General features: G+C 38.0%; 2 protein-coding genes across 3 annotated transcripts; one reads left to right on the plus strand and one right to left on the minus strand.

Moving 5' to 3' along the window:
* Nucleotides 1-3,539: 3,539 nt before the first annotated feature.
* On the plus strand, nt 3,540-5,206 carry Pym (partner of Y14 and mago). Its single transcript, XM_046611263.2, has 3 exons — nt 3,540-3,857; nt 4,258-4,354; nt 4,447-5,206. The coding sequence occupies exons 1-3, from the start codon at nt 3,827-3,829 to the stop codon at nt 4,955-4,957; spliced, it is 639 nt and encodes a 212-aa protein (XP_046467219.1). The 5' UTR covers nt 3,540-3,826; the 3' UTR covers nt 4,958-5,206.
* Nucleotides 5,207-5,305: 99 nt separating this feature from the next.
* LOC124211815 (neprilysin-1-like) lies at nt 5,306-14,574 on the minus strand. 2 transcript variants are annotated; one of them, XM_046611261.2, is made up of 18 exons: nt 14,297-14,574; nt 12,849-13,090; nt 11,473-11,634; nt 11,300-11,383; nt 10,981-11,192; nt 10,605-10,802; nt 10,406-10,519; nt 10,178-10,319; nt 9,929-10,046; nt 9,674-9,764; nt 9,372-9,548; nt 9,154-9,254; nt 9,004-9,062; nt 8,864-8,915; nt 8,713-8,780; nt 8,446-8,591; nt 8,204-8,371; nt 5,306-6,833 (listed from the first exon to the last, which is right to left on the minus strand). In XM_046611261.2, exons 1-18 carry the CDS (start codon nt 14,314-14,316, stop codon nt 6,654-6,656), a joined length of 2,334 nt encoding a protein of 777 aa, XP_046467217.1. In that variant the 5' UTR covers nt 14,317-14,574; the 3' UTR covers nt 5,306-6,653. The 2 variants fall into 2 exon arrangements, with proteins under 2 accessions (XP_046467217.1, XP_046467218.1); XM_046611262.2 differs by lacking the exon at nt 12,849-13,090 and having other exon boundaries at nt 14,297-14,572.
* Between the last annotated feature and the right edge of the window lie 2,160 nt (nt 14,575-16,734).

A 16,734-nucleotide genomic window follows, 5' to 3' on the forward strand; every position in this document is an offset into this window, starting at 1 on the left:
CGCGCCGTGCTGCAGCTCTGGAACGGCTAATAAAGATGCATCGCGTCGTTAGAATCCTGCTGCGGAATTTGCGCCTTCCGAAAATGATCTCGTTCATTGATACGCGTGTTATAAGACCGTAGCGGATCAACCGATCCCTTAAATCAAAAGTTTCGATCTATCGATATCCGGTTGAACGCCATGCCCTCTTCGTCGACGTGCACGTAGGCGGTTGGCGTGCTCGTCATTAGCCGAGAAATTTAGGCGAGACGCACTATGAGTCAGACTTGGTCATTTTTATATGCCTATACTTTGTACCTGCGTCGTTCTAATCCGCACTTCATATTTATTGCTTGACGCCAATTATCCAGCCCGAAAGGGCGTTCGGCTCGTTTAACTCACTTCGCCTTCTTTTCATCGGGAACTTTGGGGATGAGGATTTACATACCGCACTCTGACCACGGAGCCCAACGTTTATTGCAGGCAGCATATTTCCGCATGCTTTAACGGTATTGTCGCACAATATTGTATAGACAATCTATGAAGTGAGTCACTGTACCCGTCGTTTATTGCAACCTATTGAAATTCTTTTCGATGCGGGTTAATTGTCTCTTATCCTTGTTCTTTCGTCTGTATACAATTTCAAATATACACTCTTTTCTTTTGACCAAGTTATATACCGAACTGTTTCGCAAAATAATTATCCACCTGGTCCGTATTAATGGAATATTAATGTACTGCTCGCGCATATATGAATATCTTGATCCCATGAAAATAGGAAATCTTACACACGCTCGCGTTTTCTGTTGATTACTGCATCCCGGAGAGCTCTAATCTATAACGAATTCTATATTATTTTTCTCAATTAAGTATCTAACTATCATTATAGAATGTAACCTGTCGCAATGAAAAAAAATAAGCATTACAAGACCGTGAGCAATTGAAATTCACACGAACGATTTTAATAACCATAGAGCAAAGGGATGAGTCTCCAATTCGGGGCAAATGTAATTGATCCTGCATTTTATAATTGCAACTTGAGGTATGAAACCTACATTCATGCCCAGGTGATAACCGTAGACGTTATAACGGATTTTCATACTCGGCTATTTTTCAAAATCTTGCACGTAATCATTCTTCGAGAAGAAAATATATTGTCGCCGTGTGTAATGTTCTGTACATGTAATTACGAGATAATTATATAAGGCAGCAGTACGACTGAGAGATATTCCTAACATCAATACACTGAGAGAAATTTTTAGTTCCGGTTCCTTAGTCCTCAGTCCTTAACTATTTTCATTTTTTACCACAATCGAAAGATAAAGTTCTAGGTAGAAAATGAAAATTAGTTTTCCAACTGTTACCGGAAAGTCTAGTATTCGTTACTATTCATTCTCATTACGATCACCGTTGCTATATTTTCTTGCAACTGTTGCGAAAATTTAATGCTTGTGCAACAATAAATTGCTGTTAATACCTTGTTTAACTAAAAAATTAGAGTAAACCTAACAAATTGATTTTGTGTTGCAATTACCAAAAAAGGATCGACGATAGCGCAAAATGGTTACGCGTACCTCGTTTTTCGTCATCCCAACGTCATTCAAACAGTTTTTTTTAACGATACCTGTTTTACTGAATTTCTCTAGTTTATATAGCAAATGAAATTTTTCTCAGTGTACGACAAATGGCACCATCGGAAAAGTAATTTTAATTGAGAGAGCGAAATTTCTCAAAATAGATCGAGCCTTGAAATCATCTAATATACATGTTTCAGCGTATCAATTATCATAGATGTATTTTTTTTTTTCTTACAGATACAGCGCATAGCACACTAATCTTCTGTGCATTGAAAACTGCCTAGCAATCTCACATTACAATTGTTCGGTCCTGCATACCCGAACGAACGTTTTTATAGTTTTATCGTAAGTTTAAGGTGAAGGTTCGGTACAATTGCTAGCTATGAGAAATACCTGTCCTAGAGGGTTCATGATTTTTTGTGCAGCTTGATTTGCATTCGCGAAGGACCCTCTACTATGGCCGAAAAAAAAAACCTATTACCATTTCACAAATTCTATCTTTTGACTCAATGAACATATCATCAAATTCATGCATCGTTTTTTAGATTGTAAGTTCTCATATGAATAAAAAAAAGGGAGCTCTAAGGAATAATCACCGGCTACGGCGTTTCGAATTTACGGTGCAAAATTTCGTTTTTGACGGTAAAAAAATCTTTTTCGTCGTCGTACCGAGTTGTGAATCTTTTTTCCTGCACAATTTCGCATAAAGAAAGTACTTCAAGAATGAAAAAAAAATGCGACATTTTTTGTCAATTATTTATAATTCATTTACTTTATACATATGTTTCATCGAAAACCACTGTTCAAGGGACAGCAAAAATTATCGCGTTTCTCGTGAATGGAACAAAAATTTTTTTTTTAATTCACAGAAGATATGGCGATAAGTATTTTAGAAGAGTCCTGCGAGGTCTCATATTCTCAGAAAATATCATTGCCTTCCACGCGACATTGACCCTGACTCCGTGCCGATCCGGGCCTTCGCGTATTTTTTTCCATCCCTGGAGTACTTTTTTTTATACAAAATTGCGTATGAAAAAAGATTCACAAACCGGTGCGACGACGAAAAAGATTTTTTTACCGTCAAAAACGAAATTTTGCACGATTATTGCGCAGGGCTACCGATTTAGTTATACCATGCATACGAGAACTTGTAATATGAAATGTTACGCGTCGATTTTATGATATCTTCATTGAGTCAAAAGATAGAATTTGTGAAATGATCATAGATTTATTTTTTTATTTTTTGCAAATGAAGTTGCACAAAAAATCGTTAACCCTCTAGGACCGGTATTTCTCACAGCTATGAAGCGCACCGAATCCTCCCCTTAAAATTGTATCCAAAATAATGACTATTCTGGAAGGGAGTAACGACCCAGGCCACGTCACTCTGACGCTGCATTCATGGACAGGAAATCGCATTTGGCGAGTCAATAACCGCGTTTCGGGACGACGTACCTGAAGACCATAATGACACCTTCTAGCAATTGTACAATCGTCGAAGCTTACCCCCAATCAACGCTGGCGCAGGTGTATCCGCATTTACGACACGCAGGTAGGCGCCACATGTGCTACGTGCAGCAACCTTTCGGGGGAGGGCGGGGTCTAAGGAAATCGCAAGGGTCCTTTATTGTTCTATTACCCACTTCGGACATACCTGCCCCTCCCTTCCACTCGCGATGTGTCCAGCCTGTGGTATAAAAGTGCAGTTCGTCGTATGCAAAAATCAAATAGCAGAGAACCACCACGGAGTTCGCATCTTGCTGGTTCCTCGTTTGAATTTCCTCTGCAAACTCTAACAGTGAGTTAGTCAGTGATAATTTCATCGATTCGATAACTTGCGAGTGTCCTGTGAACCGCGACGTGTGCAGTGTTGGATTCAAGTTGGCAAAGTGATCGCAAAGCCCCAACTGATAACTGATAAAAGTTGGATTATTTGATAACTGGCGAAAGGTGAATGAACAACTAGCTTGTGTACGGACAATTTCGTTGCATATAAGTTGCATATGCGTAAACGAATGTTACCTCGCTTGTGATTGTTTGAAATTTGTTCGCGCTTGTTTTCCGGCTATCCTACCATTAGTTCGTGATTCAAACGAAGCTGGTAATACGCGAACGCCATCTGTGGTTGAAAACCAGACGCAGCAACGCTTGTTAAATCAAAGCGTTTGTGATCGTAGGGAAGAAAAGTGGAAAAATAGGGAATCGAGAGTTATAGAACATTTCCTCGAATATACGTAAATTTGTGACTTAATTAGTATTTATAAGTGATAATGGCGTCAACGGACACGAAAAACGATCAAGGTATACTGAATTCTATCCTGTTTATCCATGATAAATCACCTTGAATCATATCTTTCTTTTTCTAACCTCAAACATTATAAACAATTATATATAGAATCATTCCGAACAACAATGTTTACAACATTAATCGACGTGCTAAGCTCAGTTTTCACCTGTTTCACCTCAACCATCGAAATGATAGCACCATATTTGTTGCTACATATTAAATTTGATTCTTTTCGTTACTGTTATTGTTGGCATCATTCATTGTTTATTATTGTTCACGTTAAATTTGGCAACTAAGCTTAGCAGTTTGAATTTTGAATCTAATGAATCGATTGCTTACTTTGTTAAATAAATAGCCGTTGACCTTATATTTTTATTTACATGCCAACTATAGAGAAAGATTTCTTTGACGCAGGTGGATCATTCATTCCGGCAAGTCAGCGTCCGGATGGCACTTGGCGCAAACAGCGAAGAGTAAGGGACGGCTACATACCTCAAGAAGAGGTTCCACTGTAAGTATAAATACATTCGAATAGATAGTCGAAGAAAAAATGATGGAAAATTTTTCATTCAATGTCAATGATTCATGTTTGTTGTACTTCAGCTACGAGAGTAAGGGCAGGCAATTCAGTAGAAATCGGCCTAGTTATCCTGTTGGAATGACCGCTGAGTTTGTGGCGGCCCACAAAGCAAGGAGAGAAGCCGAAGCAGCAAAGTCGGCGCAGATACCAGGTCTGGTAAAAGCAAACGATAGCAAAAAGAAGAAAAAGAAGAGTAAGAGTAAAGCAGTCGACGCAGTGACGGAAGGTCTCTCTAAAACGACAATATCACCACCCGTTGTAGAGAATGGCAAATCGGCGAAGCCGAAATGCCAGAAAAAGCCGGTGACCGACGACACAAATGTTATTCCGACCCCAAGCAATAGCTTGCCCACTCAAAACACAGATCCAGCGAAAAGGCTCAAAAACTTGAAAAAAAAGTTAAGAGAGATTGAAACCATAGAGCAGAAGATAAAATCAGGAGAATTGAAAATTCTTGAGAGAGAATTGTACGACAAAGTCATGAGGAAAACAGAGGTTTTAAAAGATATTGAACAGCTGGAAGCAAACCACTAAACGGCTACCAAACTACTATTTTATTATTATTATTGTTATTTTGGGTTTTTCCGCTTTTTACACTTGTCACCCTTTATCGGTACAAAATGTAATTGTGCCATTTAGGATAATTATTGATGTTTGCTGTTTTATTATATTAATATTGAGTGGAATTTCGAAATAATTATGATAATAGTAGGAATAATAATTATTGTTGTAACATAGTTTTCAAAATTATTCGTACTGTACAGTAAATTCTCTATCCTTGAAATGCACGTGATAATTATTTGAAAAATAACGATGTATAATCTAAATTAGTATGTTATATGATTTTTATTTAATGTATATGTATACATTTTTGGCTAAATGCTTACATGAGCATTTTAACGAATTATTGTAACAATCAACAAGTACAAGTACTTGATGCGCATAACTTTAACTGTATTAACCGAAGACCTGAAATTCATAAATTTATTATGAAATATCGATGATACAAAATGTTGAAGGAAATATAGAATAAAAATTATCATTTAAAAAATTCCCCGTAATGTTCAAGCTAGTGTAACAATAGATTAGATTAGAATACTCCAAAATTTTATTAGCGAATAAAATAAATTCATCATCATTGACCAAATGTTTAATAAAACAAAGATGATTTAAACATAACCAAGTATGTTCTTTTATCCTTATCACCTCTGCTACACTCTGTAACTTCCTCGAAGATGACCACCTTATAATACAACTTTTCCCATTCGAACATAACGAGTATTGCTAAAGCTATAAGCCGGATCTCCATTACGAGCAAAACAATGTTTGTGTTTTTTTCGCCCTTAATTGCAGACTGTCATTTTGCGATGTAAAGAAATGTCTACCAAATACGACGTAAAAAGATTCAAAACCGTTTCCCCAAAAATTGTAAAACGATTGAATTCTTCTTAACGATCCATATCTCAAATATTCGTATCACCTAAGTTATTCGTCATGAGATGATCGCTCATTGATATTTTGTCTACGGGCACGTATCGTTCGTTTACGGAAGCGAACTCAACCTCAAGATAAAAATGAACCGTAGGGTTCTTGATTGATGATCGACCTCGGAAACTGGCCTGTCGCAGAGAAAATTTAAACTGGTACGCAGGTATCGCAATTTCTCTGCAAAGCTGGGAAAGAAGATTAGAAGCCTGAATCTATAAATCTCTTTAAAGTAAGTAATGAATCAAGAAAATTATCGTCAATTCACTGCTCAATCATAATGTTCAGGGTATAGAGTATATGTTATTATATACTTTGCGAGACTTGAAACAACGTGTAAAAAAGGCTACGGAAACAATACTTGAATACCTATCGCGGTCAAATAAATCGTTAATTAAAAGTGAAATAATACACAGAATTTCCACAAAGATTTGAGCAAATTTTTCGCAACGTTGATCATATTGACAAATCTCCGTTCTATTTTGGATAAAATTCCCAGACATGAATAATTCAATGATTGTACGACTCTTCCCATAGTTTTTAATATGAATATTTGAGACTAGATGCTGCATTATTTTACGTTTTTCTTCAATTTCCGGATGTATTATCTTCACCAAATTGATCGAATCCTCTTTGCCGAGGGGCCGAACAACCATTTCAACCCTTCAAAGAGACTCGCGGCCTTTTCCGCTACTCGTCCACCAGCCCCGTCCACTTAAGTACACAATAATTCACAAAGCACTGTTTACTTCCAAAGATTACACTTTTCCAGTCGGTTCATTCTGCTATCTGCTGAGCAATTAAAAGCCTTGTTAAATCCCTCCGAATTTCCCAACGTGCCGATGACTCGCAGACGGTTAGTAGGATGCGCATCCGAAGCCACAACGAATGCCAAATATTCCTTAGTCACCGTTTCGCACCATGTCTGCAAAATCGATAAATTAACTTTGCAACCCTCTTACTTTCTTACGTTATTCACAAAAGCCTCGTGAAACGGCGAAGATCTAGCCAAAATCCACGCTCTCCCTAATCCAATCAATATTTCCTCATCTTTTTGTTCGCAGAACTACAGGGTGAAAAATCGAAAGGAACGATCTAGATCATAATCGAACCGTTGTTAAAATTGTGATTCTCTTACCGCCGTGTAAAATCTCAACCCCGATAAATACCCGAAGATCATCTCTAGTCGAGGAGAAAAAACGCATTCGGATTATATTATTGCCAAGAAGTTAAAAGTCCCATAAACGCAAGTTCCGTACTAGGCCACAATCATGTGTTTCCTGTGTTTACAACATATTGTTATGACCATCGTGACGATAGTGTGTTTAGTAATCGTCGTGCCTTTGGTCTTGTATCTCATAATCCACTTTTCAACGTCAAGTAAGGAGGGAAAAGAGCCGGCGAGCAGTTGACGAAAATGAGGCGATATCCGGTGAATTGGGATAACGAAAAATGGCTCCAATGTTCCCTCAGTTTCAATTCGATTCTACGTTCGATTTATAATTGCTAATGCGATTTCTCGGGCGCATGTTTAACGCTTTCAATCAAAGGGTTTGCGGGTTTGCGTAATAGGAAATGGCAGGGAAACTTTTTGCCCTTTTTGTGTTTCTGAACACTTTGTACACTGTAATCACTTACTGGAACACAGGACTTTACGAGTGCGTCATGCGTATTCTAATAGTAACCTTGATTATGGGCTTGGTCATTTTTTCCTACGAAGCGTACGTTGATTATTGCGAACCGAACTTTTAGCGTTATCTCGAAAACGCAGGTTGCGTGTGGTCATGTAATTTATATATCCTAATTCAGATAAGCATTGACTCGTCATCATCGCAATACTTTTCCTTCAACTTCAACGTTGACTTACTCACTTACTGGGTAATTTGAATCACAATTAAATGTTTCAACTTATACGATTAATTCACAGTTAATCACGAACTTTAAACTATTATCATAATAACCGTATGCTCGTTAACACTCGTATCGTTACGTAAGCCCATATCGAAGTGTAATATTTACTTTACCGATGTGCAAGTACACCGGAATTATTACGACCATTATTGTGTGTATTATGAATTAGTTGTTCAAAGCAGACTTATAAATTGTTCATGAACATTAAATAGACACATCGAAGTTCGTCGAGCGTTGGACGTTGTACAATTGAACTTTATGTTGATGTTAAAAGTTGTTAAACTGTATCGTGCAATAATCGCGTACAAATATAGAAAAAAAAGTTGAATAAACTTTTGAAAATAAGAAAAGTTCATCAATTTTCACGCATATATTTATACTCACGTTTCCAAAGGATATGAAAAAAAGCTGATCGTGTGTGAAAGATTCAAGTCCCAAGAGTCGGGGTATGTCTCCATTTTTCTGTTCCAATCTTTTCTTAAAAATTTCGTAAGATGCCTCGAGACCAGTGGAATCGGCGATATTTTCTCCCTGAGTAAGCTCACCGTTCGCCTGTGTACAAACAAATCATTCAAGCAAACAAATATCCATCGATCATAATTATCGTTTGCGATTTTCTAACTCACCCGAAACACTTCAGACGCCGTTGATATTTCATCGATTGTATAATTGTTGTACTGATCGACGAAACATTTAGCTTTTTCTTTGAAAGCCTTAATCGTACCGTCCGACCACCACTGATTGGCATTTCCTGCCTTGTCAAATTGCCGGCCTAGATTTAAAGAAAATGGTAAGAAAAATGAATAAAGCGTCATTGCGACCGAATCATTTGATGATACGCTAATTTATAGTAGAATATTGATCGGCGAAAGGATCTTGGAAAGAAAACTCACCGACATCGTCAAATCCGTGGGATATCTCATGGCCAATAACAGTTCCGATGGACCCGTAATTCAGAGAACTAGGAAATAATACAACGATTTGAAAAAAACAAATCATACAACGAGAAGACACGATCGGTTTATTTTGGAATAAAAAGCTTACTCTGGTACTTCTGCGCTGAAGAATGGTACCTGTAATATCCCAGCTGGAAAAGCTGAAATATAAAATATATACGTGCAAAAACCGTAAAAAGCACAAGGTAAATATCATTCGAGGTATTAAAACAGTGATTCTGCACTTACTCAACGAATTCATGTTGGGATCGTAGTAAGCATTTATCGTTATGGCTTCCGTCAACCACCTAGACACGAAAATTGAGATGAAAAAGTTGTGACGCACATGAAATTTAACAGCTTGTAGTTCTGCGACAATAAGCAGTTCGCCATACTCACGCTTTCTCATCAACGGGTGTTCCGTACTTGCGGAACTTTTTCTTCCGTTCGTATTGTTTAAACGTCACCGTATTCTCAAAATGATCCTGAGTGACTACCAGCTGTAAAATAATGGAGAATATTGAAAAGAAGCATTTTTGAGAAGCTCGCGTAGAACAAAAAAAAAAAAAAAAAAGGAACAGTCGCAACTATCGAGAAAACATTCTGCATATTCCTACCCCTTTGTAATAATGTATCATGGCAGTTTCATTATGATACCAATCAGGGTGACTGATGAATCGCTTCATTGTGCGAAGTTTTCCTTTGGCAGCGAGTTTCGTCTTCTCATCCATCCAAGTTGAGCGCGAAATTTGCTCTTTAAACTCTTCTTGCATCTCTGACACAATGTCTGATGCCTTTTAACGGATGTCGAGAGAAAGAAAGCAAGTATAAGTAATCGCATGTAAAACGTATCGATTACACCGGTCATATATGATAGTTCAACAGTTTGTATATGTATACATAAATAAGCAGCTCTTACGGTTTTCTTAGCATCGCCATTGACGAATTTTTTCACGTACTGATACGAAATTGCATGCTTCATATTGTTGTCGGTAACGCACGTCATCCACCTATGTAATTTCCATAATTATTGAATAATTAAAAATTAATCAATTACGCGACTACTTGAAACTAATAAAATTCGAAAGTTGCGTTATTTCATTCGTAATTTCGATTCAGAGGTAAAAAACAAACGAACAAGTAACGAGGAATCGCAAATAGCAAAGCCGCAAACCTTTTCCGCTGCTCTTTGATACCAAAGACTTTTTTCTCAATCTCGAAAGTGATGTTCCTCATCTGCTCGGTGGTGCTTGGCAGAAGTGAGTTTACCATTCGCCAGTGAAGATAATTGACTGAAAGAATTCAAGCCACGATGATAACAAGCCATAACTATTTACCGCAGTCGAGAATAAAAAAGACCGATCCTCTTCCTTTCCCCTCAATTTTACACACATGAAGTAATTGTTGACCGTATTAACTTTACCAATTGTACGCGAGGGTGTCTTGTCCAGCAGCGTGGCAAGCTTGAAGTAATAGTCCACCTCCATGACGATAATTCTCTCGGTAGATTCGACGTTGATTTTCACATCGTTAAACTGGTTCTGTACGGTCTTCAACCAATTCACCTACACAGATCGATCAGGATGAAGAAAAAAGAACCGATCACAAAGGTCGAGTAAAGATCTAATCGAGTCGGTTGCTCCGTCCTCACCTTAGAAGCGAAGGTCTTCGGCTGGGCGTTGTTGTACCAATTCTGCAAATGCTGAATGGACATGGGATTGTAGAGGCGATCCAAGTCCCTCCTCATTTCATCCGGCGAGGAAATCTGTCGGCAATATTTAAACGTTGAAAATAAATCGGGGATCGACGAATGATCGATTTTCGTTCTAATTAATTCGGCTGTTCCGTGCCTTGGCCAGTTCCGTTTCGAACTTGACAATGGCCATGGCGTCCCTCGAAACACGTTCGCGAGGCACGCGAGAGTTTCTGGATTTGGCGAAGGCGAACGCCACGTTCTCGACGTACTTAACGTAGTCGTCAATTATCGTGGAAAACCTCTCGTTGTCGGTGATCATCGATCGGGGCAGAATGGTCGAGGCTTGGTCCATCTGGAACAGCGGTGAATCTTCTCATAAACTATTATATCGCATGCGGTGCAACTTATCACGTCTATATTTTCATTTGCTTACGCTAATTCGATCGTGCGACGCGTCACTCGTCATGCGTTCGATACCCGATGCCGATGCACGAGGATCGACTTACTCTAGGCGAGGCAAGGCAACTCACGTAAATTGAATAAACACTGGCATTCTTCAAGTCCACGTCAACAACTATCCCGTATATCGAGTCCGTGTCGTATTCACGGCTGTAATTTTCTTCTATCTGCTGCCAACTCAATCTGCTGCTCCGCCGCCTCGAAGCGTCCAGCATTATTGGCCATCCACCGTTTTCGTCAAGAATAGCCAAAATCCGATCGATCCCCTTTCGCTCGATCGCATCTGCGGGTCCAATTTTACGCGTCATTGACAATTTCAATTAATTCGGATGTCTTTTTTTCGTCGAAACATTGCTGACGTTGTAATGTGTGTATTTGAATTCAACCCACCTGTGTTCATGCAAGCTCTGTAGGCCGATTTGGCGCTCTTGACAGGCTCTAAATCAGATACGTCAATATCTTCCTCAAGGATTTCTGTAGGGACGAAATGAGATTCGATTAGAGGCGACGGAAAAACGATAAAATGCGATACGATGTTCTAAATCATTGATTTCAGTACCCACCTCGAATACGCTGGTTTAAAATATCAGTTCTGACGGCGAATTGGTCCCAACTCGATTCGGTGGGTGGCAAAGGGTGGGCGGATGGCCATCCACCGCAAACGAAACCAAAGAAATCTTCGCAAGGATCAACCGTCGAATCCATGTTCGTTATGAAGTTCTCGGCTGGGAAATATCACATTGTATAATAGCATCAAGCTTTGAATAACATTGCGGTGAAGCAGTTATACAGGTATGATGTATAATAGCGACAATGAAATTTTTAATTACCGATTTATGATAATACCACTGACTCTCGGTAAACAAATTACTAGCTGCGGTTGATGATAATTGTTTAGCTGATTATTCTCGCGATTTCACGGGTGCATGTTTTAATTGTAGTTACTCTCTAAATTTAAATCAGTGAAAATACACTGATTCCCAGTTATAAGTATACTGCTAGAAAAAATCAGGACGTATACACTGACAGATTCAGTGACTTTTCATTGATATTTCAATTATTCTCATAGTATATATACTAGGGTGGGTCAAAAAAATCAGATACCTGAAGAAAATCACCCTAATATATACTGAAAGACAACAACGAGCATCAGGGTAAGTCGACCAGCCTGAATCAACGATTGATCCCAAAACTTCCCGCCATTCGCGTTACTTGCGCGAGTAAAATATCTTGCAGATCAAATATTCGTTTTCCCAACTAACTCAGGTATGGCTAAAAATAAGCTGATTTTGGTTAAAATTTGACCTATCGTCGGTTGAAAGAGAGCAAAGCAATTGATCCAATTTCACTTGAAATGGTCCTCCGGTTTTCAAAATACCGTCAGACAAGGAAATCAGGAATGGCACGACCGAGTTTATTCGAAACCTAATCAGTTCCAAGTCGGAAAGAATCTCAGCGATTGAAACAAAGGTCGTGAAAATCCGTTGATGGATTCTCGATATACGGCCAGAGGAAAAATTAACCTGTCTGTCTGAAATTAATCAAAGATGATTATCGTGCCCTCAAACCGTGCGTGACTGGCGAAACTTTAACTTTTCATTGTCAAGGTGATTGTGCGATTATAGTATAAACATCCCATCTCAAAAAGGCGGGAACATGAAAGCGTCGAAATAAATAACACTATAATGTATTATACCTATTTATGAATTGGCGATTTACACCAGCACTTAGACCGCTTGGGGGAAAATAAATTTTGAGGAATTAGCTTAATTATCGCATCGTTAAACCAACGGAGTAAATATAAGACGGAGAAAACTCATTTCAAAAGGCGGTATACGAATGTACCTCGGAATATACGTTACGTAGTGCAAACTCTGAGCGTAAATAGAACCGGACGAATAGTCCATTCGCATTTAATAATAATCCCAGATTTACATACCGGCGGCTCTGCAATCTTCAGTTTGGCAGATCTTAATCGATTGCCGATCATTTTCTGACGGAGACTTTGTGACCCCGTTAGCATTAGATTCCGCGGGCCAATTTTTGCCCGTCAAATTCGAAATTTCATCCTTGTATTTTTCGACTATAAACCACGGCACCGACTCCAGAAATGCCTCACGCGGATGTATTCGTGTTGACAAGATCGTCGAAGGCAGCGCAAGACAGATGCAGATACCGATGCTGTACAGTGGAGAGAAAAGATTGGGAAATAAACACGTGCAGGACATTTAATTCTGATCGAAAATAAACATAAAGGCTCGTAATATTTGATTTTAAATATTTATAAATAAATTACGTTCCGAGAATATCGACGGCATCTTCGATTTCGGCCACGTGAACATTTTGGCCTCGTGGAACCTTCTTCTTGAGAGGCATGCGTGGAATGGCTTGAGAACCGAATTTCAAACGAAAACTTGGTTTTTGTCGTTTAGATGATACGTGTTGAAAATTTTTTTATTTGGACCATAATGTACGTGTACAAATTCACCTGTTATTTGTATTGGCACGGTATTGAAAACAATTCGGTTCAGTTTCAATCGGTGAATACAATTTCGGAAAATGATTTGAATTGTGTAAATAAATTGCCCAGATAAGGTGCCCTTCAAATCGTACCGAAGATTTTTATCATCAAGTTTAAAATCGTACGACGCTTACAGTGCCTGATTCAAACCAGGGCGCGTTAGAATTGGGGAAGCTAGGCTAAACTGGAAATCTCTCTCGAAACAAGTTAATTCTACTGCATGAATGATATCATATATGAACGAAATAGAACATTTTAATATTGTGACGCAGATCAGAAACTATAAAGCAAATGTAGAATCGGTCCGAGAATGTCAGCGAATATGAATACTTTGTTGCCAGAGTTTTTCGAAGGAATATTTTCACCAGGAAGATTACTTAAGAATTTCAAGTTTAATCCGGAGTGCACAATAGCAAACTATAAATAATAAACTTTCGATGCACTCCTTATTTGACAAGTGTGAAATTGCTTGATCGCTGATCGTTAGATGCGAATAAAAAAATTGACTCTACAATAGCTTAATTGTATTTAGCAACGAACAGCAACTAAGTTAAATGAAATTTTCGGATAGCAATTAGCAAATCGTTCGTCAAAATAAAAAAAAATAAAATCTTCGATTTACGCTAAATCACGTTAAAACTAAAGTAATATAGTAACACAAACTTGCAGTTACAATGTCTCTGAATGCCTGGAAAAAACTGTCAAGCCAATTATCCGATTAAACTTATACGATACAAGTGAGACATCACGTGAAGCTTCGGTACAAAATTATGAAAACATCCATAAATTGAACTGTAGTATTCCCGTGAAGGATGCTTACGTCAATGAAAATATTTCGAAGATAGTTTTTTTTTATACAGACTTACGTAAAGTTATCGAGCAGCATGACGATCCTCGCGCTAACGTGACGTTTTCAAATTCTGATTATTACAGGTAAGCGGGATTCAACCGGGAGCAAGAAATAAATTTATCACCGGCAACGGACGTCTTCGCTCTCCGGATTGCAGTGGAACTAATCAGCGTTTGATACCTTATTATATACAGTAATTTTATGGTTCGCCAACTGGGCAATCTGCGGCTGCCCTCCTCCTACGATTCACACTCGGCTCGCACAATGACGGCAAGATTTCGTGCAAAAGTCGAGAGCAACGTGTATCGGTACATTCACATGATACACTGTCGCTCGCAAGCAGTCTACATGCAGTATTCAAACTTAACGCCGCGTAACCAAGGATGATGAGAAGATATTTCAACGCGGCAATGCCCCCGATGTCCGGCTGCTGGACGTTTTTCGAAAAACAAAACTACCCGAATTCGTTTCGCACTCAGTTTTTGCCAAGTTCTTAATTTTATAACCTTTCATATACTAAACCGGCTTATCGTAATTTATCTACGATATTTTTATATCAAAATCTACAACCTGTAATTCCACTTTTTTTTATTAATTTTTTGGCGACGATACTAAATACAAGTAACGTCAACGTTACCAAATTGTACTATGAAGTATCGTTTCGATTCTGTGATCGAATAATGCAAGAAAATCAAGTTTCGGTATTGTACTGAAAAATTGTTATTTGCATTATTTGCAAAACGAATATGGTTCTTTGACGAAACTACTTTTAATCGTCACAATATTTGCGGTTCGGTGAGAGATGTATAATGCAAAAAATGTACGAAAATACAAACTGAATGAACGAATTTTTGTTTTTAACTGAATACGATTTAATCGACAACGCTATATATATATATTGCAGTTATCAACCGAATTTGAAATAAGACATTGTGCGAATAATTCTACAGTTAAGGTATTTGAAGTTGAAACGTAATTACTGCATCCGGCCGAATCTGCGCGGACCATAATTATGACATAATTAAACGCGAATAGGTTTACGAACAATTTGCAGGAGCAGTAAAACGTAGATTTTACTCCAGGAAACGATAAATATTATCAAGGCTAGTTTTGAAGACCAGGACTGGGAACCGGCGATGGCGCAGCGTGTGAAACGGACGGCTATCCTTATCATCGACGATACGGACTTCCGGTTTATCCCACGCAGTTTCGTCTCCTCTCCCCCGTAACAATGTGCCGTGTTACGAAAACCACGCGGAGATTGTGGGAATTGTAACGAGCTACTACCTAGAATCGCGTCGCAATTTCTTTGAATGAAATATAAGAAGATAAGTTAAACATAAAAGCTTGACTCGTTTGGTATATCGAACGAATTTATTTGCAAGAGAATTTGAATTGAAATAATTAATATACGGTACGGAAGTGAATGTCTAATATATACATCAGGATAAAGAGAGGGAAGAAAAATTCGGAAACAAGTAGAAATTTTTTCAAATAAAAAATAAGGCTGCAAGCTTAACCAGTAGCGAAGGACCGTTCAAGTTCGAGGATTTTTACGTAAGGATAATTATAACAGGTTAACATCAATTGTACGCATGTTTATGCATAATATATGTATAATACGTAATCCTCGTGTACTTCATAAGCATCATCAGTTATAGTTTATTAACAGTGTTACACGCACAATCATACATAGAACAACGTCGATCGGTTACAGGTTTCCTATTCTCTTTGACTTTTCGTGTGTTTCGACTCTAAAATGGAAACGGTCAGATATAGACGTACAATTTAGAGTATATAACGGTAAACAAGCCCGTCGTTATCTGTATGTTATGTCCGTGTTGTGTGCTCAAATGCTGCTTGACTTGAATGTCAAAATTTTTACGCCACTTTGTTTCGCGGAAGTAAACTATAATGAAACACAAGAGTAAAAAAAAAAAAAAAATCAGTCGTTACACAAAGAAATAACTAATAATAAATCCAGTGCAATAATACACAAGAAATAATACGTCCTATTATACACGGTGAATAATAAATCGTTAATTGTTCACTACATGTCTCGTCTAGTGTAAAGAATTTCATATCGATTTACACAACTCGGCAAGTAGTTGACAACATTTGACAATCATTTAGGTAGAAAGTTTTTGCAATATATTCTACAGCGCTTGCTTTCACTGTTGCAATCAGAATCCATAAATATATTTTTTTTTTTCATGTACTTTTTACAACTGTATAAATACTTGAGATCTATGTTTGTGATTTCCAATGAATCGCAGTTTCGTTATGTTTGAATATCCATTATCACCTGCACTATTCTTTCCTTCTCTTTTTGTTGTGTGTATTTTCTTTTCATATAATTTAATTTATTCTAATATTTACCTATTATATCAATGTGACGCCATTTCAATTTTTTCGTGAAACATGTGATTTAATATTAGCGGTTCAATATTAAAG

Source organism: Neodiprion pinetum, chromosome 2, assembly GCF_021155775.2.
Source record: "Neodiprion pinetum isolate iyNeoPine1 chromosome 2, iyNeoPine1.2, whole genome shotgun sequence".
Taxonomy (NCBI): domain Eukaryota; kingdom Metazoa; phylum Arthropoda; class Insecta; order Hymenoptera; family Diprionidae; genus Neodiprion; species Neodiprion pinetum.

What these genes read in the sequence shown, in the direction of transcription:
- LOC124211815 (XM_046611261.2), bottom strand. Translation starts at nt 14,316, where the DNA reads ATGCTGCTCGATAACTTTAC. An exon ending in ATGCTGCTCGATAACTTTAC is followed by an intron (nt 13,091 to 14,296) that starts GTAAGTCTGTAT and finishes TCCACTGTACAG; the next exon opens with CATCGGTATCTGCATCTGTC. An exon ending in TGATACATTATTACAAAGGG is followed by an intron (nt 9,255 to 9,371) that starts GTAGGAATATGC and finishes ATTATTTTACAG; the next exon opens with CTGGTAGTCACTCAGGATCA.
- Pym (XM_046611263.2), top strand. Translation starts at nt 3,827, where the DNA reads ATGGCGTCAACGGACACGAAAAACGATCAAG. An exon ending in GGACACGAAAAACGATCAAG is followed by an intron (nt 3,858 to 4,257) that starts GTATACTGAATT and finishes TCTTTGACGCAG; the next exon opens with GTGGATCATTCATTCCGGCA. An exon ending in CCTCAAGAAGAGGTTCCACT is followed by an intron (nt 4,355 to 4,446) that starts GTAAGTATAAAT and finishes GTTGTACTTCAG; the next exon opens with CTACGAGAGTAAGGGCAGGC.